Source organism: Orcinus orca, chromosome X, assembly GCF_937001465.1.
Source record: "Orcinus orca chromosome X, mOrcOrc1.1, whole genome shotgun sequence".
In the NCBI taxonomy this organism is placed as follows: Eukaryota; Metazoa; Chordata; class Mammalia; order Artiodactyla; family Delphinidae; genus Orcinus; species Orcinus orca.
In genome coordinates, this window is record NC_064580.1 from 61932356 (window position 1) to 61959290 (window position 26935).

At 52.8% G+C, this 26935-nt stretch overlaps 2 protein-coding genes and 1 pseudogene across 10 annotated transcripts in view; 2 read left to right on the forward strand and 1 right to left on the reverse strand.

Moving 5' to 3' along the window:
- The window catches only part of GJB1 (gap junction protein beta 1), a 45369-nt gene extending 43508 nt beyond the window's left edge, over positions 1-1861 (forward strand). For all 4 annotated transcript variants that reach the window (XM_033439094.2, XM_033439090.2, XM_033439091.2 and 1 more), the window contains exon 2: positions 355-1861. In XM_033439094.2, coding sequence (XP_033294985.1) covers positions 371-1225 — 855 coding nt within the window. In that variant the 5' untranslated portion in view covers positions 355-370 and the 3' untranslated portion in view covers positions 1226-1861. The remainder of the gene's footprint in view (positions 1-354) is intronic.
- An 8211-nt stretch (positions 1862-10072) lies between these two features.
- Positions 10073-10405, forward strand: LOC101280848 (60S ribosomal protein L35a-like; annotated as a pseudogene).
- Positions 10406-11292: 887 nt separating this feature from the next.
- ZMYM3 (zinc finger MYM-type containing 3) lies at positions 11293-26724 on the reverse strand. 6 transcript variants are annotated; one of them, XM_033439073.2, is made up of 25 exons: positions 26595-26724; positions 24105-24790; positions 23081-23124; positions 22686-22758; positions 21962-22256; positions 21551-21728; positions 20979-21197; positions 20536-20686; positions 20187-20302; positions 19933-20019; positions 19655-19805; positions 19230-19402; positions 18862-19027; positions 18115-18212; positions 17870-18032; positions 17481-17593; positions 17166-17340; positions 16835-16981; positions 16283-16386; positions 15785-15953; positions 15348-15499; positions 14639-14753; positions 13797-14051; positions 12893-13010; positions 11293-12776 (listed from the first exon to the last, which is right to left on the reverse strand). In XM_033439073.2, the coding sequence occupies exons 2-25, from the start codon at positions 24769-24771 to the stop codon at positions 12584-12586; spliced, it is 4122 nt and encodes a 1373-aa protein (XP_033294964.1). In that variant the 5' UTR covers positions 24772-24790; positions 26595-26724; the 3' UTR covers positions 11293-12583. The 6 variants fall into 6 exon arrangements, with proteins under 6 accessions (XP_033294964.1, XP_033294966.1, XP_033294962.1 ...); XM_033439075.2 differs by lacking the exon at positions 26595-26724 and adding an exon at positions 25996-26166 and having other exon boundaries at positions 22686-22752; XM_033439071.2 differs by lacking the exon at positions 26595-26724 and adding an exon at positions 25996-26060.
- Positions 26725-26935: the final 211 nt, after the last annotated feature.

Genomic DNA, 26935 nt, shown 5'->3' on the forward strand with positions numbered 1-26935 from the left:
GTCCAGACTTAAGGAGCTGGGGGAGGGGGAGCTAAAGAGGATGGGCCGACAGCAGAACAAGATGGGCCTGGCAACAAAGGGCAGGAGAGGAAAGAATGTTGGATGAAGGCGAAAAAGGGAGATGGGGCTCAGAGAGGTCAAGTCATCAAGTGAATGAAGGAGGAGAAGGAGGAGGAAGAGAAAGAGAAGGAGAGGCTAGCACGGGAGAGGGGGTGGTGAGGAAAGCTATGACTCTCCTTCTTCCTTTCTTGTCACTGGCTCTTGGAAGGGGTAAGGGAGTGTCAGGCAGTGTCATGGTGCCTGGCTTTCGGCCCCAGCTTCCTGACAGCTTGCTCTGTGGCTCATGTTTTGCAGGTGTGAATGAGGCAGGATGAATTGGACGGGTTTGTACACCTTGCTCAGTGGTGTGAACCGGCATTCTACTGCCATTGGCCGAGTGTGGCTCTCGGTCATCTTTATCTTCAGAATCATGGTGCTGGTGGTGGCTGCCGAGAGCGTGTGGGGTGACGAGAAGTCTTCCTTCATCTGTAACACCCTCCAGCCTGGCTGCAACAGCGTCTGCTACGACCACTTTTTCCCCATTTCCCATGTGCGTCTGTGGTCTCTGCAGCTCATCTTGGTTTCCACCCCAGCTCTCCTCGTGGCCATGCACGTGGCTCACCAGCAGCACATAGAAAAGAAAATGCTGCGACTTGAGGGCCACGGGGACCCCCTACACCTGGAGGAGGTGAAGAGGCACAAGGTCCACATCTCAGGGACACTGTGGTGGACCTATGTCATCAGCGTGGTCTTCCGGCTGCTGTTCGAGGCTGCCTTCATGTACGTCTTTTATCTGCTCTACCCTGGCTATGCCATGGTGCGGCTGGTCAAATGTGAGGCCTACCCCTGCCCCAACACAGTGGACTGCTTCGTGTCCCGCCCCACGGAGAAAACCGTCTTCACCGTCTTCATGCTGGCCGCCTCCGGCATCTGTATCATCCTCAACGTGGCCGAGGTGGTGTACCTCATCTTCCGGGCCTGCGCCCGCCGAGCCCAGCGCCGCTCCAATCCGCCCTCCCGCAAGGGCTCCGGGGGCTTCGGCCACCGCCTCTCACCTGAGTACAAGCAGAACGAGATCAACAAGCTGCTCAGCGAGCAGGACGGCTCCCTGAAAGACATACTGCGCCGCAGCCCCGGCACCGGGGCCGGGCTGGCCGAGAAGAGCGACCGCTGCTCAGCCTGCTGATGCCACAGACCAGGCAACCTCCCATCCCGTCCCCCACCCTGCACCGGCCTGCCCCTCCTTCTCCCCTGCCGGTGCACAGGCCTCGGACTGCTAGGGATTGCTCCATCAAAACCTTCCTTCCCTCCCAACTTCCCTTCCTCCCAGGGCCTTCTGCCTCAGGGGCTGAAGGGGTGGGGAGCTGGAGGCCACCCACGCCAGCACTCAAGGCTACTGGGCGTGTGGGCCGCGCTCGTTGCCCGCACCCCTTCCACTTCACTCTCTCTCTCCCTGGGACCACTGGGGACCAGAGGTAGGATGCTCTGACAACATCTCCAATTATGAAACTAATCTTAACCCCGTGCTGTCAGATACCCTATTTCTGGAGTCACATCAGTAGGGAGGGATGTGGGCAAGTGGAGTGGAGGGAGGGTGCTGTGGACGTGTGGGTGGAGAAGGGAGGGTAGCAAACACAAGAAAAGGAGGAAGAGTGCTTGCCGGGCCCGAGGAAAAGGAGGACATGTCTGGGGTGGAGGAGGTAGGGGGGGAGAAGCAGGCAGATAAGCTGGAGTGGGGGTTGGTCAGGGCTGCCTTTGCCTCTAGTCCCTAAGGCCTCTCTCTGCCTGAAATGTTACACATTAAACAGGATTTTACAGTAAACGAAGAGGTGGCTTGTGTGTTTGTGAAGTTCTTTCTCCTGCAACCTCTGACCTCCCCCTGGATGAGCTGGCCTTGGCTTTTTGCTGATCAAGAAAGGAATGGGCAAAAGAGTTAGTGACTTGAGTAGCTGAGACTGCCAAGGAGGGATCGCCACCCCCCAGGCCGGGCAAAACCAGGCCGAGGGCCATTCTCTCCTGTTTTTTGTTGTTTTGGTTTGGGGTTCCCCCCTCCCATTTTTTAATAACAGCTTTATTGGGCTTTAATTCACTTACCCCTTCCTCTGATGTGATTTTTTTTCATCCATTTTAAGTATACAGTTTATTGAGTTTTGGTAATTGTGGGCAGTTTCATAAACATGACCACGATCTATTATAAAACATCTACATTCCCTCAAAAAGTTTCCTTGGGCCCCTTCCTCTGATTTTAAAAAGATTAAAACGACAACTCCTCCTGGAGAGACAGGAAATGATAGAGAAAGTTCGCAAGTCGGAGAGGGTAGCCGGCATCCCCATGGCTCCATCCACACGTCCCCTGCACTCCTGGGAGAAATATACCCTGTTCTTCCTCGAAAATCAGCGTTCACTGCTGACTGATGCCCCCAAGCCACCCATTGGATTGCACAGTGACTTTGACCCCTTTCCTCCGACATAGCCCCAGATTCTACCCTCCTCCCCAGTTTCCTTCCCTCAGGAGTCAATGCCTCCCACCCCAGAGATGCCTCTAACACAGGTCAAAGATTTCACAGCAGCAGCAGCAGTTTCCTCGCCAGCATCACTCGCCCAAGAAGCAGGTAGCTCCCTCTCCCTCAGTCAGCTGTGGTAGGAAGAGGTCCAGGCTGGCCCTTGATAAAGCTGGGTTCAACTCCTGGTTCTGTCACTTAATAGCAAGGCATTCCCTTCCCCAAGCTTCAGCTTCCCTGTGAGCAGACAAGGGCTGCCCTAGCACCTCTCTAAGCTCCCGTTAACACTCTGGGTTCCTCGGATTCCCAAAGGACTCCCCCAGTTTCATGAGGGTTCCCCATCACAGAGTCACTGCCCTCACCTATGGCCCCTCGGAGTAAGAGTTTTCCCCACAGTAAGTTTCTCCCCTCAGCTTCCCTACCTCTTAATAGAAAAAATGTGACACTCCCTCTCAGAGAATGCTGACTCCCTGTGGGAAGTATATCAGAAAGGAAGAGAAAATCAGGCATAATCTTATCAGAATTGTTCTCCAGAAACAGTCTTTTCCCTTCAGACAGAAAGCCTGGAAGGGCTCCTCATTCAAGGAGGTTTCTCCTTTAGAAAAGAAAGGAGAGTAAGTATTCCTTTCCCACACACTCAGCAATCCTGAGAGAGAGCTTCCCCCTCTCATAAAAGAGAGACATTCCTTTCCTGCAAGAAATTTCCTTCCTCCTTAGAAACAGACAGCATACTCTGTCAGAGGAGAGGTCCCCACCCCCTCATGGTAGGGAGATTTCTTTTCTTATTGAAATCCACCCACCCACAACACAACACAACACAACACAACACAAACAACAGCATTTCCTCTCTGTCCAAAAGGCCATGGAGAGAAAGCTTTTCTTTTTAAAAATCCATCCTGGTTCAACAAAGGAACTTCATGCCCTTCTCACATTGAGAAATGTTAAATCCCTCACCTCAGACATCTAGTTTCTCTTCAGAAGAGTCTACGAATCCCCCTTGGAAAGAGGTTCCATCTCCAGATCCAGGCTTTCCTCTCCAGGGGGCAGTGGTGGAACAATAAAGCTACCGGGCTGGGTGTTCCAGCCAAAAGGAGGACTCTCACTCTTGTTTGCTGTGAAGCAGGTGGGAGCAGGCCAAAGGAAGCTTGAGGGGAGCTGGTGTACACAAGATAGCAAGGAGGGTGTGGCGGGCTAACCCCAGGACTGACTTTTGTATTTGTTCTGTCACAATCGTGTAAGGGAGAAACAGGAGGCAAGCGGGGCTTAGTACTTGCCACACAGTAGACACTTGGAAGAGTGACCAGCGTAGTGAAGACGGCGATGCAATTCGGAAACCTGGCGCTCTAGCCCCTTGGACACATCATACTTACCCTTTCTGAGTCTCAGCTTCCTCATCTGCAATATGGGATTGATGATAACCTCTCTACCTCTTTCACAGAGCTTTTGTGAGAATCAAACAAGATGTGTTCAAAAGCCGGTTACACACTGTAAAGTAAGGAATGATAGTATCACAAGCACTGAGGCCACAGCCTTGGGGCATGCTAGAACTCACAAAGAGCCAGAAAGGAGTGAGGCCAGTTCAGCTAGGCTGGAGATAGTGGAAGGAACTTGGCAACAGTAGGGTTGGCTCCCCGAGGGAATGGACAGCAGTCCAAACAGCAGAGTCCAGAAGATGTCGCAAACTTCTCTTGAGCATGATCCATTTAAGGGTCACTATTCAAAGGGTCTGATCTGGAGGTAGAAAAGGGCTGGTAATAGGAGCTTCTTGCACTCTCTCTCATGGCACTGGTGCTTCTAGGGACATTTATGGTCTTTTAAAGGCATCTGTGTGCAGAGATATGAGGAGCTGAGGACAAAGGAACAGAGTCAGCTCCTGGATGAAGGGACTGGCCGAACTAGGAGAGTAGTCAAGGCCCCAGCCAACTGAGTTGGGATTTCAAAGCAGGCTGCAGTCTCCATAGAGAATTGGCATGGCAACCATGAACTGATTCAGATGTCCAATCAGACAGCCTGGGTGCACACAGTGGTGGCTAGAAGGGACTGCTTGCTCCATTTACTGATTCCACAGTACTTAAATGCCAGACCTGACCTGTGGGAGAGAAGGTGCTATAAAAGCCCACCAAGCTGGGCTCTCTTTGATCCCTGGACTAGGCCAGTCTGAACCTGTCAGGTGGGGAAAGGATTGGGGCACTCTAGGGAGGGGGAATAAAGCAGGCAGAAACCACACAGATGTCTGAAAGTGTATGGTATTGTCTTCAGACTTAGACAAATAATCTGCTGCGCGGGATTTGAGGAGGGGAATGGTTAGAGGGGAGGTAGGACAGATAAACTATGACCATCGTATGATGGGTCTTGTACGTCACTATAAGGGGTTAAGACTGTCCTATGGCTGGTGGAAACCATTAAGTGTTTTGAGTAGGGGAGTGCCACCTTCAGATTTGCGGTTGGGGAGCTCACTCTGGCAGCTACAGACAGTGGATTGGGGGTTGGAAAAATGAGAGGCAGAATGACCAGCTATGGAACTGGGGCAATAGCCCAAGTGGGGCCTGTGGGACTCATACAGTGGCAGGAGGAATAAGAGGAGACCAACGTAAGAGACACTTCGGATGTAGAATCGACACCAGGACTTGATGTCTGAGTGTGGGGAGATGGAGGAGCCAGAGATAATTTAGCGGTTTCCTTCCCCTTCCTTGACCGGCAGACTCCTAATCATTCAAGGCTCAGCTCAAAGGTCATTTCCTATGTGAAGCCCTCAACTCTCTTCTCCTCGCCCCCTCCCCCCAAGTCCCTCAGGGAGAAGGAGTCCTCCCCCCATTCTGAATCCCCACAGGACGTTGTAGTAGTGCGGTTGATTAGAGTGCTTGTCAAGCTGTGTGGTAATTACTTTCACAACCTTAGCACACAGTAGGTGCTTAGCCTGTTGAATTAAGGGCAGCAGGGAAGAGGATAGAGGCATGTGCAAAGGCTCAGAGTCTTGAAGGAGTAGAGTGTGTTCTAGAGCAAAGAATGCCAGGGATGGGGAGTGGGGGGCATCATAGGAGGTGAGACTGGCAAAGTAGGTTGGGGCCAGGTCATGAAGGGTCTCATAAGCTGTGTGGAGAAACTTACACAGGAATTTGAACTCTCAGCTGTCGCAGGCAGGACCCTTCTTTTTTTAAAAGTTAGGCCCCTACTAGACTTGTAGGCAATTCTGTACTCATCATGGTAGGCAGACTGTGGAGATCTTGAGGAGATCCAAGATCGATGCATTAAGGTTGACGGTGAACTGTGGAAGAAATGGCAGAGCGATTTGACAGTGGACTTCAATGGACTTCAGAGAGAAAGGGTAATTTACTCAGGACGGTGACCAGATGTCTTCCATGTCAACTAAAGCCCCTGTGAAAAGTTGGTACGGCATAGTGACCTTCACCAAGTCGCTTGGCCACTCTATGCCTAGTTTCCTCTTCTGTAAAATAGAGATAATAATAGTACATATGTCACAGGGCTGTAGTGAGGATCAAATGCATTCATTACATAAAAAGCACTTAGAATAGTGCCTAGTTGATAGTAAGCTCTATGCAGGTGTGTATTTCTATTTCCTCTCACCATCTTTGCCACCCTCCAACAATTCACCAGATCTTTGAAACACTGAACTAAACTCTTTGTCTCACCTAACGGTGCTTTCTTGACTGTCTAGTTGTCAATTGCCGTGTGTGTGCTGAAGTACGCAAGTCAGCATGTTCGCACACACGTAGTGGTACATATGGCCACGTTCAGATATAAGTGGAAGGATGGCTGTCGGGGTGGCGGTCTTAATTCTTAATGTAGTTTTAATGAAAAGCATGTGTCTCAATCATAATAAAGTCTGAAACTTTATTCCCAGACTTACAAACAACTTAGGCGGATGAAAGGAAAGGAGGCTCCTTATGGAGCACCCAGTATGGACCAGATTTGGTGCCAAATTAAGCACTTACATACATCATCTCAGTAATGGCAACATAGCTATTACTATACCCATGCTTGTAGGTGAGGAAATGGAGGGTCAGAGAGGTTAAGTAATATGTCCAGCTGAAAACTGCAGCGCTAGAATGAACACTTAGGCCTATTCTAATCCAAAATCTGTGCTATCTCCTCTACACCAAAGTAAGCACTCTACGCTGCCTCAGGAAGGGTTTCATGATGGAGGGGTGAAGTGGGGGAAGCTCAGTACGATATGAAAATATTAAACTGCTGGAAACCAAGATGTGCTTTGTGGGGGCCCTAAGGTTAAGAGAGAGAAACGGTGAAAGCTGAGGAAGGGGCTGTCCTGTGCTCAGACAGGGAAGGGCAGTCTGGAGGGAGAGGGTGTCTTCTGAGATCTCTGCCTGGAGCAGGATGCAGAAACTGTCCATCCCTGGGAAGCAAGGCAATGTGGGGAGTACAGGCAAGATGGGGCAAGAGAGTTATTCAGAACCCCTACCTTTCAACCCCCTAAATCAAGATATGCTTTTGAAAATTCCACTATTTCTTTCCCTTAACCTTAGGGATCTCAAACACATGCTTGGTTTTCCAGCAGTTCCCTTGCTCCTTTCTCTTTCCCCTCCGCCTTCCCTTCAAGGTGACAAAGACTTTCATTCCACAATTAGAGATAAAAGTCTTGAAAAGCAGATACTTTGGGGGATTAATGCCAACAAAAAATCATTCATGCTAAAATATAATCAATTCACCAACGAAGAAAGTCTGGTAAGTCAGCCTCCCACATCTTTCTCAAGTCCCTTTCCTCCTCAGCAGTCCCATCGTGCTGCTGCCTTCCTTCAGGCCTTGAAATTATCTCCTGACTGATAATGTGGACAATAAAAACTAATGTTTAGGGGGCTCCCCTAGTGGCCCAGTGGTTAAGAATCCACCTGCCAATGCAGGGGACACGGGTTTGAGCCCTGGTCCGGGAAGATCCCACATGCCACGGAGCAACTAAGCCCGTGCACCACAACTACTGAGCCTGCGCTCTACAGCCCATGAGCCACAACTACTGAGCCCGTGTGCCACAACTACTGAAGCCCACGCGCCTAGAGCCTGTGCTCCGCAACAAGAGAAGCCACCACAATGAGAAGCCCACGCTCCACAATGAAGAGTAGCACCCGCTCGCCGCAACTAGAGAAAGCCCACGGGCAGCAACGAAGACCCAACACAACCAAAATCAATCAATCAATAAATTAATTAATTTAAAAAAACTAATGTTTATTAAGTGCTTGCTGTGTGCTGGGCACTGTGCTAAACCGTATCTCCCTTAATCCTCACTATTCATGGAGGTAAGCACCATTATTGCCCCAATTTACAGATGAGGAAACAGGCCACGTAGTAACTTGGTCAGACCAAACAGCTAGGAAAGAAAGGGCTGAGCCGGGGATCTGGAACTCACGTCTGCCAGAGGCCATAGGCAAAGCACGTACCCATTTCTGTGCCACTGGCTCCCTATAACTGGCCTCCCAGGTTTCTTCAGCACCCAGTTCTCCTCCACCCACCCAGACATGCTAGAGTTACCTTAAAACATGAAGCCTACCCTGCCAGTTCTTTGTGAAAATCCTTTAATGGCTTTCCACTGTTTTGAGGATAAGGTATGACTGTTTCAGTTTGCCAGGACCGGGGGAGTACCCGGGTTGCTGGGCTTTCATGGCTAAAACTGGGAAGGTCCTGGGCAAACTGAGATGGTTGGTCACCCTAGCAGGGCGTGGCATTGGATGCCTTTCACAACCCGATCTCTTCTTCCCCAGCAACAGCTCCCACCATTCCTCACCCCTTTTACTGTGCCCTCTCCACGTCCTCTGCAGCCCAACCATCCTTCCCTGAAGACACTCCAAGATCTTTTTTATCTCCATGCCTTTGTGCACACTGTACCTCTATGCTGCCTGATAAACTATCCACTCTTCATGAGAACCCAGCTCCCACAGCACCTCTGTGGTCTTTCTTGATTCCCTGGGACAGAATGAATAACAATTACCTTCTACCTTGACCATTTTATTGACATGTGAGTCTTCCCCAGGGTCACACTAGGGTGAGGCAATCAAGGCACCTGGGGTGCAAAATCTAAAGAGGCATTCGCTCTCGGGGTTGCTCAAATGCCAACCCTATACTCGCCTGACCCCAGCAGTGAGTGCCTCCTTACACTTTGCACCCTAAGTACCTTAATTGCCTCACCTTAGTCCCAGCCTTGGTCCTATCAGACTGGGGAGTCCTCAAGAACAGACTCCAAGTTCTTACTCATCTTCGTATCCCTAGTGATTAGCACAAGGGTGGGCACAGAGCGGAAATCTAGCTGCACAAATGACATCAAACCCTTCTCCGCTCCAGTAGGGGAAGGAGGTAGGAGAGCCAGATGGCTTTGGGCCCTGCTGAGGATGGAAGAAGGTGAAAGCAAATTAACAGACTCCATTCTGGCCTGGGGTATGAGGATAGCTTTTCATCAGGTGCTTTTACCCTTGGCACCTGGCAGATCTGCGGCTCTTCCTACTTCTCTGGTCTCTCCCTCTCAGTTCCTTTCACTGGTTAACCGGAGATATTCTCCAAGGTACCATTTTTTTTGTCCTTTTCTCTCCTTATTTTCCTCTGAATGATCCTGTCCACTCCCAGAGCTTCAGCTAGGAGCCCTTTGTAGATGACTTCTAAATTGACACCTCATGCATTATGCTGAGCGAAACAAGTCGAGATAGAGGAAGACAAATACTGTGTGATATCACTTATATGTGGAATCCAAAAAAAGCTGAACTCATAGAAACAGAGAGTAAAATGGTGGTTTGCAGGGGCCAGGGGGTGGGGGAAATGGGGAGATGTTGGTCAAAGGGTATACACTTCCAGTTCTAATATGAATAAGTTCTGGGGATCTAAGGTACAGCATGGTGACTATAGTTAACAACACTGTATCATATACTTGAAAGTTGCTATGAGAGATCTTAAAAGTTCTTATCGCAAAAAAGAAACAGTAATTATATGACAGGATGGAGGTGTTGGCTAACACTATGGTGGTAATCATTTTGCAATATATAAGTGCATCAAATCAACACACTGTACACCTCAAACTTATACAATGCTATATGCCAATTACATCTCAATAAAGCTGGAAAAAAACAGACAACTCATCTCTCTTTTAAGCCTCAGACCCACATTTCCAACTGCCTAGTTTATATGGTAATATCTAGCATCAATATTGCTTTCATATCCATTTTCTCATCTGACCCTTGCAACAGTTCTGTGAGAAAGTCAGGGCAGAATATGAATGTATTTTTTAGGGGAGACACAGAAAGGTAGGCTTGCCCAAGTTTTAGTGGCAGAGCTATGATTAAAAACTCAAGTTTGGGTGTTCTTTCTGTTATGCCATGTTGCACAGCCCACCACATGGATGTTTCAATGGAGTCTCAAACTCAACGTGATCAAAACCTCAACTTGTTACCAACCTCCTCCTACCCCTACTCCCCTGAAAAAACAAACAAACCCAAAAAACAAAACAACAAAACCCTGCCTCTGTTTCCCAACTCGGTTAATGGAGGCCTGCTGGGAAAAGGACTTCTAAAACGACAAATATGTCTCGAAGGTTGTGGCCCAAGGCCACTTTTGCTGACTATAAGCGGTGTCTCCAGAACCAGAGGGAGCCTACAGCTCTTCTTAAAATTGAAGGTGTTTATGCTCGAGATGAAACTGAATTCTATCTAGGCAAGAGATGTGCTTAGGTGTACAAAGCAAAGAACAACACAGTAACTCCTGGTGGAAAACCTAACAAAACCAGAGTAATCTGGGGAAAGGTAACTCGCACTCATGGAATCAGTGGCATGGTTCGTGCCAAATTCCGAAGGAACCTTCGTGCTAAGGCCATCGGACACAGAATCCGTGTGACGCCGTACCCTTTGAGGAGTTAAACTTATTGAAAAGTAAATAAAGTGTGGATTTGTTTTCTTGTTAAAAAAAAAAGTATCTAACTTTCCTAATCATCAAGGCTAGAAACCTTGGTTTCATGCTCGATTCCTCCCACTCCTCCATAGCCTGCAGACTTGACCTTCACAATGTCTGAAACTCATTTTGAATTCATCCTCTCTTTTGCTTCTCTATCCCCATCGAGGCTTACAGAATCTCTTAGCCACACTCTTTTCACTGCTGTCCTGCCTTTCAGATCTGCCCCGGCTTTCAGATCTGCCCCACCTCCGATCCTTCATATTGTCCTAGGGATCTCCTCCCTAAAGCAACAGATCTGATCCTGTCCCTCCCGGGTTAGAAAATCGCAGCCTTTGATTGTGCTGGTACCCCAACCCCTCCTACCTACACTTGGAGGCCCAGGTCAAATGTCACCTCCCTTCGTGAACTTGCACACAACCCCCCTGTAAACTTGAAATGAGTTCCTTATTCCTCTGCTCTCCCATAGCACTAGGTATTTATTTCATTCTGCCGGTCTTGCAACTAACTGTGCACCGTTCTGTCTCCCCTCTAGCCCGGGAGCCTGCTGGGGATAGGATCCCGGTCTAGTTAATCTCTGTCTTCTCTGAAACATGGAATCTAGGTCCTTAAACATAGTAGGTCCTTAATAGACAGCTGCTGAATAAATTTTTCCCTTAAGTGTTTGGAAATTTGTTGTAACAAGGCCCATACTCCTAGTGGGGCCGTTCAGTGAGCTGGGTAAAAATGATTCTCAACCTGTGGTGGGATACCTCACTTCTTTATACCTTGAGAGATCTGAAGTGGTCCAGCATTGCTCCTCTATATCCCTCACCTCTCCATACACTGCTCTCCCTCCCCCAGTGAAGGCAAAAGACAATTTTAACTCTTTATTTGAAACAAACAATTCCAGAGACAGAAGGTTAGTCGTGACAACAGCTTCTCACTACAACACAAGGGCGGGCATGGCTCACTGAAGGGACAGGCCAGGCGCCTCAGAACAATATATACAATTTAAACAGTGGCTAAACTGGTGACAGTTATAAAAACACAAAAAGGAGGCGGGGGAACAGCAAAGCCAACAGGGAAAGAACTGGGTACCCCCTTTGCCAGGTGCTAAGAGTTTTCTGGAACTACAGAGGCAAGATGGGGAAGAGAGGAGATGGAGGCAGTGGGGGCAGGACCCACGCCCACAGCTCCTCACCTATCCTTTGACTACAGATCCCATCCTGCATGACCCAGGGCCCCCACAGGCTTGGCCTGGCTCTCACGATGGGGGAAGAACAAGAGTGGGGAACCCAGCCCCAACCCAAGTCACAAGGTAGTTTTTGCCTTGGGAACTCTGTCCACTGAACTAAAGGGAAGCAGTTACAGAAGGGGGCTAAGCATGTTGACACCATGGCTCATGCCAACCTAAGATGGCAGAGAGAGACAAACACATAAACCAAGGGGACAGGAGTCTGCTCCCCATACTTAAAGAGTCATTCTCTGCCTTTGAGGGAAAGAAAGCATTTGGAAGATTTTTTTTTAATCGCAGCACCAAGGGTTGATGCTTGCAGGGGTGGAGAGGGGGAACAAGGTGGCGAGGAGGTTCCAACCACCAGTTATCTCATGGGAGGGGAAGAGTGCCTAAGCTCTGTGTTTTAGGTAAATGGTCCCCTCGTTACTTTCATGCTTTCTCTCGTATCTTTCATACAAGACCCTTTAGCTTGGTACCGGGGAAGAGTAGAGAAGGGAGTGGGCACAGGGCAGAGAAGGCAGCTGGGTTCTTCCCTTGGCCAAACCTAGGAACAAGGGTCTTTACCTATGTGGGATGGGTCAGGAAACCCAAAGCCAACAGGATCACCAGAGCCATTAACACTCCACCCAGAGTCTGGCCCCAGGAGAAGGGGTTTACTCTGAAACATAAAGAAAATGGCCTAGCTGGTTTTTGCCCATCACTGGGAGACCAGTCCCTCACTACAGAGAACTGGGGCCCTGCGGTTGTCAAGTGGTTTGGGAGAAGACAAAAGCCAGGGATTCCTAGGGAAGGCAGGGAATGGATGAGTAGAAAAGGGCAGTCAGGGCCCTTCAGAATGAGTAGCATTGGTTCCTGGGCCAATCGCCCTGTGGGACGTGGCCACGGGACAGACATTGGTGTGAAAGATGGATCCAGGAAGCACATGGGCTTAGTCCAGGTCTTCCTCCCCGGGACGACCCAGCTCCTCATAAATCTCACGCACAGCCAGAATACGATTGAGCATGCTCTCCAACATGCTACGGTCCATGGGGATCACAGAATACCAGAGAGGTGACTCGGCGATGCAGGACCGCTCAGGTTGCAGGTAGAACACATCGTTGCGAGTCCGGAGGCTTTCGGGACTGCAATGGTGGGGGTGGGGGTGGGGCGGGAGGACAGAGATCAGTTCCTGGGCGAAGTAGAGCCTGTGGGTCCCCCCGCCCCCGCTAATGCCATTCCTGTGAACCTGCCAACTCACCATTTTGAGAGATAGAATTCATAGAACTTGACAGGGCAGCGGAGGGGATTCATGCGGTTCTCACGCTGCTCTAAGATGGGGGCTTCGTCTTCTCTCTTCCGTTTCCCAGGACCGGTGTCTGTGAAGGAGACGAATGAACCAGACTCCTTAAAAGTGCAGTCTCAACGAGGCACCTCCAAGAGCACAGTCTAGGGCACAGGGGGAAGGTCTCAGGACACAAAACAGTCTCATGGAGAAATAAAGGCAGAAGAGTCTGTCAGTCTCTCTGTACCAACCCAACGCTCTGCAGGGTGTTGCTCTGCAGTGTACCCTGGTTTTCATTGCTAAAGTCTCCATCATCTTCCCCAAGTTGATTTCCTGAAGAGGTGATCTCAGAAGTTACACGGAAAAACTGACAAAACGACCCTACTGCAAGATTGGGGTTGCCTTCTGGGATAAACAGCGATGGCCCCAGCCCCTGGCACATTAGTCCTGGTAGAGGCTCAGGTTCAGAAGGGACCTTGGGAACTGATTCCAGGGCCAGAATGGAAACCAAGGTGCTGTGGCAGTTATGCCCACTAGCAAAGAGCGATGGAAAGGCTGTCATTCACTCTTGTCAACTTTTCCCCTCAGCCAAACACACCTAACAGTTTCCCACCTGTCCAACACCCAACCCCCCAGCCCCAAAAGTAAACTGCCCTGAAATGAGGAAAAGTGGGAAACAGGCAGCTTGGTGACCTCCTATTTATGCAATAGCCACTGCCCATCGGATTGAAGGACTGGCTGTTTTCATCTTTTCTGCAAACCCAGGAACGGAAGGATAGAGAAGCTAGGGGCAATGGAGAGGGCCAACCTGGTGGCACGGTGGGGCACGGAAGGGGAAAGTAGAGAGGGGGGAAAAGCAAAGGAGGGGGCAGCTTCGTACCTCGCCCTTTCCTCTGGCGGACAGGGGCGTAGTAGCGGATGCTCACCACCTTGGTGGTGCCCCGAGGGGTGGTACACTTGCGGGACTGCCGCACCACGTTGGTGAAGGAGAGCTGCATGTGTTCCTCAGCCGTCTGCAGCCCAAAAAACTTAGTGTTGAAGAACATGAGGGTGTTGAGAAGGACAAAGGGCGAGTAGACCCCCAGCTGCTTACACTCCCAGAGGTGCTCTTCCTCCACTCGGGAGAACACCGTATCTGCAATGGGCAAGGGGGAGAGGCTGGTCAGGAGGGATTGACTACACAAACCCAACCACTTCTGCTCCCACATGTCCAGCTCACAAGCACTGGGCACGCCAGACTCATTCGGTGAGGGACCATTGCACGTAAAACCCTGACGCCTCGCTATACTGCACAGGAGGGCTGGATTTTGGGGTTTGTTTTGGTTCGGTATTGGGTGGGGGGTTTTTGGGGGGGATATTATTTTTTAACAGTTTCCACCTGCATTCAGAGCTTTGCTCACCATCCTCAGGTTACAGGCAGGTCGACGTAAACCTTGAGGAGCCCCACAACTTCTTCCTTTTTTTCCTTCACTTACCACTCAAACCCTGGTCACCATTTTGGGTCCCAGAGATAGCTCTTCAGACCTAAGTCTTGATCCCCTCCTTATGTTCAAGGACAGGGGCTCTGGCTCCTCTAGCTCTTAACCCTGAGGGACCCCACTACACACGTCTATGCTCAGACCCTTCTGTGAAGAGTGGCAGACCCAAGAGCCCTGGACTCAGAATGGTGCACTGGAAGAAAGGAGGAAAGGGCGGAGGGGTTGCTAAGTCCCTGTCCCTTACTGTTGGGGAGGAGTGTGGGCTGCCAGGTACTCAGAGACTTGTTGAGTTCTTGAACAAAAGTCAGGTAGTAAAGGTCCGTGAAAATGTTCACCATTCGGTTATTTTCCAACAAGTACTGGAAAAAGAAAAACAGACACACATAGAGCTAGACTCTAGGCCCTAGAGGAAAGACGATGAGACCGAAGGCCCCACGCATGGCGACCTTGACCGTTAGGAGCCCATGGGAAACAGTTGCTGGATTTAGTGATCCAGAGTGGTTTTCCCCAGGTATACCTACAGCTCTGAGGAGCTGAGGCCTTGCTGGAAGAGGAGGAAGTCTGGAAGAGATGTGTCACAGCCGCTTCTTCACAAGCCCAGACCCCCTTGTCAGCTGAGGCATGGCTGACGTCTCCCAGTGGGAACCAAACATTACCCCACCACTCAGGGAACCCAGCTCTGCCCATCCCTCCCCTCCTAAAGTGAGTTTCAGGATGACAAAGGGACCCGCAGAGCAATGAAGACTGCTCCTTGGTCAAAAGTCCTGGAACACAGCTTTGATTTTAGAAGAGTATTCTCATTTCTTGTCGTGTCTAGAGTAGGAGATGAGAGGCAAGCTGCCTGTTCAAGGCAGGAAACAAGGTGAGGAACAGGGAGTGGGACAGGATCATTTCTGGTGGGACCCTGCCTGCTGTGTTAAGTGACGGCAAGTGAGGCAGGGCGCAAGGGGTACCTGTTGGATGCCAAGACACAGATAGTAGATACTGTCAGGTTCATATCGTTCACCGTTGGGTCGAGTGATTTCTCTCACAAACTGGGCCAGACCGTAGTTGAGCTCAGCAGCTGAGCAGGCCAGAATATCCTCTTTGATACGCATAGGTTTGGCTGCAGTGATACACAGTGGAGGTGGCTGGCATTAAGACAACTGCACATTAAGAATTTCCTTTAGCTCCACCATTAACCCCTTCACCCCTTAGTCACGTCCAGCTCCAGAACAAACCCACCAATTACACAAAGAGCCCTCAGCCTTGAAACCTAGATGGCATCTCCCCTTATTCTGCAACTGCTCCCCATCTTCACAGGATACCCTTAAGTGATCGCAGCCTTATCACTTGTAGACATCTACAGCTGAATCACAGCTCTGCCCCTGCTCCCCGCCTGGGTACTTACGGCCAAAGCGCAGCTCATCACCCTTGCTGGTTTCTCCATTGGCGTATTTCGACTGCACCCAGCACTTCCAAGCATTGACACCATATGAATAGTTGAGTCCAGTACAGCTAGGCTGGCTGCTCATGGAGTCCCGGGAACAGCTCTCTGAAAGCACCAGCCGCTTTTGACCCTGGAGGGGAAGAGAAAGGAGGGAGTGGTGGAGGTAAGGCCAGGGCACCATGGAAGCTAGTCAGGACAGTGTTCACCACCAGGGGAGGTGGGGACTGATGAAAGAACACAGCAAGCTTCCACAGCGCAGAACCCCAGGAACAGCTCTTATAACCTCTGATGAACTGGGGAGAGAGCAGAGTTTGGCTGTACCTTAGCACTCACAGTGGTGGAGAAAGGAGGCTAGGGAAGGCGAAACTAAGGCTGCTGACTTGGCTACGAAAGCCACCCCCCACCCCGCCCTTTGAGCCTCCATCCCTCTTTTGTGGATACAGCAGCCCCAGCCCTCACCTTCCTCATGGTTCGGGGAAGGTCTTGTTCAGTAGACACGTCCTCAGGCCCTACCAGGCCACAATCAAACAGGAAATCTACGCTGGGGTTAATATCTAAAGGATCTAGAGGGGAAAGGAAGAAGAAATCAATTTTCTAAGACCTCAACCCTGTAGTCCTCCCACCCCACCCCTGCTACTTGTTCACCTGACTCGAGATGAGCCTCCCAGACAGCTTCATCGTGGTCACCAGGACAAAGCTATATACTGAGAACGTGCTCAGAGGCACATACACACAAAAACTCACAACAATGGGAACGTTCCTAGCACTACTGAACTGTAAACTTTTAAACATGGTTAAGATGGTAAATTTTATGTTATGTGTTTTACCACAATTAAAAAAACAACAACAACAAGATTCAAGCATAGAATAGTCTGCCTGTCCCGGTATCTCTGGCACCACTCCCTGTGACAGTCTTCTGTTTAGGGTCATGCTCGGGGTAACAAGGAACACTCCTTTCCTGATAGCGCAAATGCTACTGTACACAGCGGGCACGCCCTGAATCCTACTCACTTTTGGGGAAGTCCGCCTCCAAGTCTTGCCCAGGCTCATCCAACACATTGGCCATCTTGACGGCCATGGCCAGGACATCATCCCGAGCTGGCCCAAACAGGTCGCAGTCTTCCAGAAGTCCCTCTGCACTCTGGTTGCTCACGAGATCTGGGAGGCAGAGAGGTTGGCTTAGTCCCTGCAGCTCCTACTTGGCGCCCTCAACTGGCTTTCAGGGGCTGATCCCAACTATTCCCCCATCCCGCCAGGCACCGAGATCACCACTCTCCGCCCCCTTAGGCAGAGACAGACTGGCAGCACCCTGTCTCCCTCACCGCCGCTGTCCATGGCATACCACAAAGGTCAGATGAGGCCTTGTCTAACTCCTCGGCCTCTGCAATCATTTCTGCCATAGCCAGGATGTCGGCCTCCAAGGGGTTAGAAGGGATCTTCACCTTCAGCTCCTCGATGGTCTCCACAATCTTGTCTGTGCTCTCCAAGGTAGTGGGCAGGAACATGGGCACAGGCACCTGGAGGCACGAATCCCAACTAAACGCCAAGAACCATACCAGCAGATGAGAGGAACGGCTGGTGAGAGGGAGGGGGCAGGGTGGGTCTCAAGCCTGGGAGGGTAAAGGAGGCCCCCACCAGGAAGGGCAGGAAAACTTACCGGGATAGGCATTGAGAAAGGCACCGGGACTTTCTGGCAGTACAGATGCATAGGCACTGGCACAAAGATGGGCACTGGGATGGGCAGCACGATCACCTGTGGCTTCCACTCTTCTGCTGACAAAAAAGGGGTCTTCTCAGAGCGCCTGCCAGATGGGTCACATCTGACCCAGGACCTGGTGCTTGTTACCCCCGCAAAGCTCTAACACGTGCTCAGTGTCACAAAACTGCCCTTGAACCAAATGTTGAGAGACAACTCTGGGATTCTAGGACGACAATATGCAGGACGCTTCGGCCACCTAAGAAACCCCCTTGTCCAGCTCCCAGGCACAGGGCTGGAGGCCCAAGACCATGGAATACAGCCTGTGGCGTCTCGGCACCCTCACTCACCTGTCTGACTCCCTTTGGACTTCATTTCCACCTTGCAGGAGACCCCCCGATTCTGCATCAGTGGTTTACACATGGCAGCTTTGTTTTTGCGAGGTGTTGCTGGGGGCGGTGGGGGTGGAGGAGGGGTGGGAGCAGCGGGGGCTGTTCGGATCTTCACAGGGATCTGCAAAGACAAAGGAATTTTAGTGCTGCTGACTACGGTACCCTCCTCTGAGACCATCCTACCCCCTGGCTTTTGCCCTGACCTTGCCCAGATTCCCATTTTCCTCTGAGGTCTTTACAGTGTTGCTGTTCTCCACTTTGGTCTGAGAGGGTGTCTGGGGCTTCGCCTCAGAAGACTGACCTGTAGATCAAAGCAAACGAAAGCTCTCAGCTGAGGCACTAGCTCTCCATTTTCCTCACCCCTGCTCCAGGAGAGCTTCATTAAGAGAACACCAAATACGAATGGGAAGTCTCAAATTTTCCCTCCACCCCCAGCCCCAGGTCTAGTCTTCGCTAGGTCCCAGCAATAGTGGCCAAAAAGATTCTTTGCTCCTGGATGCCAAGGATGAAAAATAGTGTCCCCCCAATGACCCATAATTTAAGGCCTTCCATTTAGATGGCCCTCAGGAGTTTAGTACCCCTGGAGTGCGGAGGGGCCAGGGTAACATTCTAGAAACAACAGCCTTCACTCTCACTAAAGGCAGAGCTTATGCCAACACTTCCTTCTCTCTTAAAACTAACCACAGCCCCCATATGCCCCACCCTACCTGGGCAGGTACCCATTCCCTACAATAAATCCTTTATAGAAAATCAGTAGGATCTAACTCTCAGAACCTTGAAACGAGACTCCTCTAGTACCTCTACAGTCCGGAAGCTGAAAGAGAATGCAGTACCAGGACCTCTGGCCAGGGATGAGGTGAAAGCGGGAGAGGAAGAAGAAAGGGGCCAGGCCCAGGATCAGAAGAGTCCAGGCCAGTTCTAACAGACTGTGCCCCCTGCCCAGGACTCACTGTTCAGGAGGCTCTCGGGCCCACTCTGGGTATCCAGGTTGGGTTGGTTCTGCTGGCTGTAGAAACGTAGCAGACATTGTTGGTTGCAGAAATGACGGATCTGCCCACGCCAGTGGATGGTCTCCAGCAGCTTCCCCTGGCGCTTACAGGCATGGCACCGGGCAGCCTGAGGGTGTCAACAGGATGGTCAGACCTGCCTCCCTAAAATGTGCTGGGCCCTTTGCCCTGGGATAAGCCGTGCTGCTCCCCTTGGAGGCTGGGTAAGCCGGAGCCCCCTCCCTGGAGATCAGCCCACACCCTGATGGCAGCACAAGAGCCCATGCTCCCTGCCACCTTTTCCCTCCTTTGTAACGTGCTGCCCCCCTTACCTTGCAGTACCACAGCAGGTACTTGCTCTTACAGTCCTCGCTGCAGAAGTCCCAGGTGCTGCCGTCCAGTTGCTCGGTGACTCCACGCTGGCAGGTCTGGGAGCAGTAAGTACAAGTGATACAACACAATCCCAGCTTCTTAGTGAAGTCCTGTTTGTACAGCAGCACACAGCCTGGAAAGGGGGCGAGAGGGAAGAGTCCAGAGACGCAGAAATCTCCATGGCCGTGAGACCCAACCTTTTCAAGGCGGTGCACCTGAAACCTCTAACAACCTCCCGTGCCCAAAGCCTGGGGACAGACGGCGTAGAGCATCCTGAGCAGAAGGCCCTGGCCCCGCAGACCACACTGCAAGCCCTCCTTACTTAATCTGCCATTCTCCCCAGCTGTGAGGTACAGAGCCCTCTGCCCCTTCCCCATCTCCTTACCTTCGCTGCAGAAGCTCTTCTCCACCCCACTGAATCGGAGCTTCTCATGCAGGAGTTTCTCCTGCCGGCAGTGCTCACACTGGGACACCACACCCCGAAGACGCTTGAAGTCCTCACAGCAATCACGGCAGCAGAACTGGAACACCTGGTCCTGGGACAGGGGCACAGGGCGGGGAGGACAGGGCTGTGACATCTGGACCTGGCGAGAGCCAAGTGGAAGGACCCCTTCAGACAGATGTCTCTGTGTAGCGAGATGTGGGTGGGGGTGGGGATCTTACCTGCCAGTCCAAGACCTCAGGCTTGCCACTGAAGAGGCTGTGGCAGTAGTGACAGCTCAGGTGAATGCCCCCCTCGGGGCTTGTGCGCTGGAGGGAAGGAAGACAAGTAAGGGAGGGGCAAGATGTGTGTGGTGGGCGGGTAGGGGTAGGGGAAGTCAGGCTTGTTCTTTGCTCTGCCCAGGCCTACCTACCCCAAATCTCATACCCTCTCTACGTCGCCACACCCTTTATCCCTGGTCCAGGGTTTGGAGTACCTGGAACTTGGTCCAGCAGCTGGGGCTGCAGAACTGGTAGACTGTGCGATCAACCTTGTTGTAGTAACAGGGGTCAGAGAGGCTGCGGCGGCAGAAGCTGCAGGGTCGGGGAGGGCCTGGGGCATAGAGAGAAAAGGAGAGAGAGAAAGAGAGAGAGAGAAAGAGAGAGAGAGAGAAAGAGAGAGAGAGCACACAGAAGGTGTAAGGCAGTGCAGAGATGGAACAGGAAATCCACGGGAAGATGTGGTTGGGGCTGAAGTCGGGCAGCAGGGGTTACTTTAGAAGAAGGGAGTATGGGAGGTGGAAGGAAGGCCAGCAGGGGTCTCAGAGAAGAGGGCTTTGCACCTACCAGTGAGCCCTGCCTGCTTCACTTTGTAAGAGGTGGTACAGCACAGGGAACAGAACAAGCTGGTCTTGCCATTACGGTCCACATGGGATAGCATCTCAAAGTTCTTACACAGGGTCTTGCACCAGACACATGGGTACACCCGTGTGTTTTTCTGTGAGGATGGGGAAGGAGAGGCTGAGGCTGGATTTGTCCCTTCACTTTTATTTTTTTAAATTTTTAAAACATGAAATATTTCAGGCATACAAAAAAAGTATAGATGATGAGATAACAAAGACCTGTGTATCCACCAGCCAGCTTCAAAAATAAAACATAACAGATACAATTGAAACCCCCTTTATTCGTTTTATTTCTCCCAGCCCTCGACCCATCAGGCACCTTTATTTCTCACCCAAGGACCGCACCCCCTTCCACAGCCCTCTAATGCACTACTCCCTCGGCCCCACCTTCTTGTACGCCCCCAAGCAGGTTGTGTTGCAGAACCGCTTTTGTTGGCCCTCGTGGAAGAGGAGCTCGGGGCCAGGGCTCCCGGTCTTGGTGTAGATGTAAGCCCCACACTGGTCACAACAGTTGGTTTTCAGTCCCTTGTTGGCCCGGAATTTGGAGAAGCAAGAGTCGCTGCAGAGCCGGTGCACCACGCTGCCATTGCTGACCTCGTGCAGGACCTGCCACATACACACACACACATACCCTGAGCTAGGGCCTGGCCACCACCACCCACCCTAGTGCAAGGACGGCCCGCCCCGCCTCACCCTAGACCTTCACAGCAGACAGTGGGCCCAGGGACCCCCCAACCTGCACATCGGGCTGCCGACTTGATGGTGAGGTCCTGGGAGGCAAGGAAGGCCAGCTGCACACATCCTGGAGAAGCTCTATCCTTGAATACGCTCCCTCACGATGGCTGCTACCCCTCCCCACTCCCCTCTTCCACAGGGCCTGGCCCCTGCAGCCCCAGGATTGCAGGGGCAGCTCAGGGCTGGCCAGGCTCTGTAAATTAGCCCCCATCGAGCTTCCTCACCTCTCCAGTCTTCTGGCATATACTGCAGCGAGTGGCATCGGCGGGATCCCCAGACTGGGGGATTGGGCGCTGCTGCTGGGCCTCATACAGAGAGAGACAGACAGACGTGCAGAACTCATGGAAGGAGCCTCCTGAACCAGTCTGCGCCACAACTGAGTCCTTGGTGTTCCAGATCTCCCTGGAGGTGGGGACAGGTTTGCACATTCACTCAGTACCACCCTCTCATTTCATCAGCCTCCACCCCCCTCCTCTGGGATCAATGACCACAGAACCAAAATACTCTCGGACCCCCTCCCTAAATCACCTCTCTCCCAGTTCCACTTTGCTAGGTTCTTGCTAACATAGTCTCTGTCTCACCCTTTACTCCCAGCCCGATCCCTGCCCTCCCCACAGCCCGGGACCCTCACGTACTTCTTGCAGAAGGTACAGGTCTTTTTGCCGGAGGGCTTCTTGGAGAAGGTGGTGAGACAGGATGAAGAGCAGAAGAGCTGTGGCAGCCCCTTGCGCTGGTAGGCCGTCTGGCCCTTCTGCAGTGGTGTCCGGCAGTGGGCACAAGTCATCTTGGTGCCTACCGCTGAGCGCCCAGTCCTCTGTGCCACGCTTGAGCGTAGGGACATGCGAGGAGAGCGCCGGGGCCGGAATGGCACAAAGTCCTCATCGTTGGGGTCATCTACCATGGCATCAGAATCCTCATCTGACACTGGAACTGAGGAAGAGGGGGGAGGGGCGGGGAGAAAAGGCTGAGGGACCAGGCCTCCAGCCATCACCTGACCAACAGGTAGCTCAGCTGATCCTGGGATCCCCAATCCCTGTAGTTCTTGGCTTTATACCCCGCCCCTATTACATTGGAATCTCAAGCCACCCGGTGTCACTCTCCCTTAGTTACTCTGTAACCTCCCAGGGAGGGGAAGGAAGGGATCCAAGTGAGAAGATTCAGGGACAGGGATGGCAGAGCTGAAACAGGAAACTCCATTCTCACTGCTCTTGTTTTCAATTTCCCCCACTGCCCCTGGTTCCCATGCCAACCCAGAGCAGAGACAGGCGCTTTGCACTCTGCAGAGTGCGGCACTACAGGAGCCCTGAGATCCGTGGCCGCCACATCCCACTGGGTCACACTTCCTCAAGGCCTACTCACTGCTCTCAGTGGAATCCACAACCTCAGGTTTTGGAGGCTCTACTCTTCTAACGCGCTCGCTTCTCTTCTGCACCTTGGAAACATGGGGAGGGGAGGAAAGCTGACACCAGGGCCAGGCTAAAGGGCCAGCTGCACTAGTACAGGGTTTGGGGGGGGTACAGAAATAGGAGGGGGAAGGGAGAGTAGGGACCCTTGGCCCTGCCCTTAGGAGGAGGGGAGAAAAGGAGGCTGGACCTTCTCCTTAAGAAGCAATAGACACAAGCACTCCCTCCCTCCTCCTAACTCTCCTCACACACACCCTCCACAGAGCAACATCTGGGAGGGAAAATGAAGGGTCTGTCCTTCCCAGAGCTACAGGGGGAACCAGACTCCTTCCAATCCCCTCCCCCCCTCACCCTCTCAGGCGGCTTCTCACTTGCCTTCCCAGTCAGGCCATCTCCTGCAAAGGAAGCAGAAAGCAACCTAAATCTTGAGCCTGCCTTCACCACCCCCTCCCTGGCCCAACCCCCACCTCCATTCCTGGGGAAGAACTTACTCAAAACTGAAAGGGAAAACTCGAGTGCCTGTGGCTTCTTGGGGCCCCTCTCAGGGTTACCTTGAGCTCTGCACTAAGGAGGGGGGGCGGCGCGCAGCTATTCTCCATGAAAAAAATCCTACCTTCCCACCAGCTTTCTGTCCCAATCATTGGGAGTTAAGGAAATACAAGTAACACACCTTTCATCAAGCATTTATAGTTTATCAACAAAAACAAATGCAACCACCCAAAGGTAGCAAGGGAAAAAGGAAGCATTAATGTATGGGGAGGTCCTGGACTCAGGTGGTTATATAAGCCCTAAGACCCTGGTCACAGCCTGGGAGAGGCACAACACTAGGCAGAATTGGGGAGAAATGAGAGCCTCTCAAGTCTAGGCTGGCCTTCCCCTATCAGAGACACAATCCTAGGCCCTGCATGTCTACCATTCCTCTGAAATCACTATGCACTTGGTGGCTCCAGAGCCTAGTTATCATTCATCAAACCCAGAAACCCCAGTCTCATCTAGAACAAAACAGCTAGAAAGATCTTAGAACCAAGAAGCCTGGTGTCCTCCCCAAATCCCGAAGGAAGGAGGACCCTGGTACCAAAAGCCCACTGGGGGAAGAAAAAGGGAACCTCTGCCACCGAACCCAGTCTTCTCAACTCACCCCCTGAAAACTCACTCCCATTTCTCCTCCACAGCCACTGAGCTCCCCCTACCCCTACTTTCCTTAACCTTCTTCACCACACCCCCACTCCTCCTTCCAAACTCCCAACTCCTCCATACACATCCCTACGCTTATCTCTCCACCCTCCTCCCACAACTTCTTCCCCAAACACACAGCCACCCTCCTTATCCCCACCCTCTCCCCATCCTTGATTTTCCAGCTGATCAGGCAACCTACCTGGCAAGGAAGGGTGTGCAGGGGGGCTAGGGCCCCCAGGTTTAGTCTGAGAACTGTTGATTCCATCCCCCAGAGTCTCTCCCACTGAAGGGCTGGGGGGGCCATTTGGGCTCTGTGGCTGCCCTTGGGGAAGCTCCTCCTCCTGCCCAGGGGAGCCCCTTCGCCCTGTAGCTATGGAGGTGGTCTCCTCCTCTTCAATATGTGGGGACTGCAAGGTTATTGGAGAATCTGGAGCCAAAGGCTCTAGTAGCCCCTCAGGTGAAGAGGGATTTGCCCCAGCCCCTGGGTCAGGTGGCACCACCTCAGGGGTCTGGCCCCCTGGTCCAGGCTCTAGGGTCTGATCTCCTGCATCCCATGCAAGGGTCCCCTCAGGACCATGGTCCACCTCTGGGGGGGAGGGGGCTTTATAGAGCAGCCCTCCCAGCCCCAGCAGCTCAGTGGCTCCATCCAGGACTCCAGGGTCTTTTTCCAGGCCAGCAGGGGTATCAAGCAGGTCCAGGGTTCCTGAGGATGGAGAAGGGCCAGGGGGGGCCCATCCTCGAGTTGGGGCAGTCTGGGATTCCAGTAGATCCTCTCCAAATTCCATGTCAACTGGAAGGTCTCCAGCCAGGGGCTTCTCTGGCAGGGTCAACGGGTCAAACGGACTGGGGAAATCACTGGGGTCCATGAGGATGACTGGATATAGGCTGTAGGTTAGGGGTAGAAAAGAGGACAGAAGAGGTGGTCTTCGCCAGAATTCCTTCTTATATAGGCTCTGGGACACACCCCATCATCCACTTGGATTTCTCTTGAATCGCCCCCACCACAACAGACAAGCATTTCCACAGGCTTTAGTGCAAATGACCACTCCCCCCACCAACATACAGCGCCCCCTGTGGGGAGAGGCGTTCCCCGCCCTGGCCCTGTGCCCCACTCGCCAGGCAGTCCGTCGTTCCACCCGCCCGCCTAGCCCCCGCCACCCCACTGCAACTCCCAGTTCCCCTCCCCCCTCACCTTTCACTCCCCCCCACAACGCGGGCTGAACGCCCCCTTAGAGTCTCCCAGGGCCGCTGCCAACAGGAGCCTTTCCCGCCCCCGCGTTCTCAGTTTCTATCCCCTCCCCTCTCTCCTAGAGACCCCCAGTTCCCCAGTCTTTACCCACCCTGTCTGGCCCCACCCCCCCTCCCCGCGTTGCATGGTCCTCCCTCAGCCCTTCCCTCGCCCCCACAAACTGCCCTTCCTAACCCCTCCCCCCCCAGTTACCTTTCAGGGTCGCCCACTTCCTCAGCCCAGTCCCCCTTTCCTATTGCTCCCCCAGTCCTCCTTCTCCTGTTGCCCACCCCCCACCTCAGGCATTTACAGGAAGACATTTTGGAGCTACGATCTCTCCTTAGACCCCCCTCCCGGCTACTGCGAGAACCCGCCTGCAGGTTCGGTTCGGCTTTATCAGGCTCGACCCCTACCTGCGGCAGGGTTAGTGTAAAGGCTACAAGCCTAGAACTGCAGACAGCGACGGCCCCGCGCTCCTTCTCCACCTCCCTCCCTAGCAGCCGGGACAGGGGTCGCGGCCCCTTTAAATGGCAGCGCCGCTCACAGCGCCCAGCGCTCTGCACCAGGCGGGCGGGCGGCGCCAGCAACCAACCCCATTGGCTGGCTCGAGGAGGGGGCTCGCGAGACAGCGCCGGCCCCCGGCGCGAGACTCCCAGCCCAGTGGATGCCTGGAAATTGTGGAGTGGAACGTCGGCACTGGAGATGGAGCTTGGGCCCCCGCCCGGGGCCCCGTTAGTTGAGGAGGAAAAGCTAGCCTCCGGAGCTTGGAAGCCCGCCCCCGGGGAAGGCGGCACCCCCTCTCCACCAAAGGGCCGAGTACACTAACCCACAAAAAACAGATCTACGCACCTGCTTCCCTTACCTGGCTTGAGAGTCTGGCCCCCGTCAACACCCGTGCCCGCCCTACCTCCTGGAGCCCACTCTACCCGTGATCCCCTCCTCTCATTCAAATGGTTCCCGGTCCCCTCCCCCTCCCCGTGTCTCTCTCTGCTTCCCACTCGTGTTCAACCCCCCGGCGTCCGCCCCCCTCAACAGTCCCTACCTACGCCATGCCGCAGGCGCCTGCCAAGATTACCCTCCCCCCCAACCCCACCTCTCCGGGGCCCGCCCCCTGGGCGACTGTTGGGGTAATGAGTGACAGCGAAGGGTGGGGGGAGGCAGTGACCCAACCCTCACGTGCCCCTCCTCCCCTTGTCTGCAGCCTCGGGCCCCCCTAACCATTCTGAGACTCAGAGTTGTGGGGTGTCTTAAGCCTGGTCTCCAGCCACCCAGGGCGAGTTAAATGGCTCTGGCTCAGTGACAACGCCTATGCAGTAACCGTTACTGCCTGATGACCCCAAAACCAGGTCCTGCAAAGACATTCCCCCACTCCTTCCACGGTCTTAGGGTAAGTTCTGAGATCTTCTCCCTGAGTCTTCGCGCAGGAGCCCCCAGCGTTATCTCTTCAGTAGTTTTCCTCACCGATGCCGACAGCTCTCCTTCCTCCTTTCTCTGTCTCTCTGTCTCTGTCTCCCTCCCTCCCTCTTTCTGTCCTTGTCCCTCTCTCTCTCCCCCCCCCCCACTCTGGCGCGCACTCTCTCTCTCCCGGTCTCTTTTTGTCTCGTCTCTGTCTCTCAGGCTCTCTTAGGCACGAGCACGCACGCGCGCGCGCACACACACACTCCCCCTCCTGGATGGTCCTTAGCGTGTGGGTGTGGCTGGGGTTGAAGCTAGGGAAGTGGGGTAGGGGGAGGAGGCATTAGCATTAGGCCTACTGGCTTTAAAAAATGTGTGCCAGGATCCATTCTCAGTCCCCATTAGAG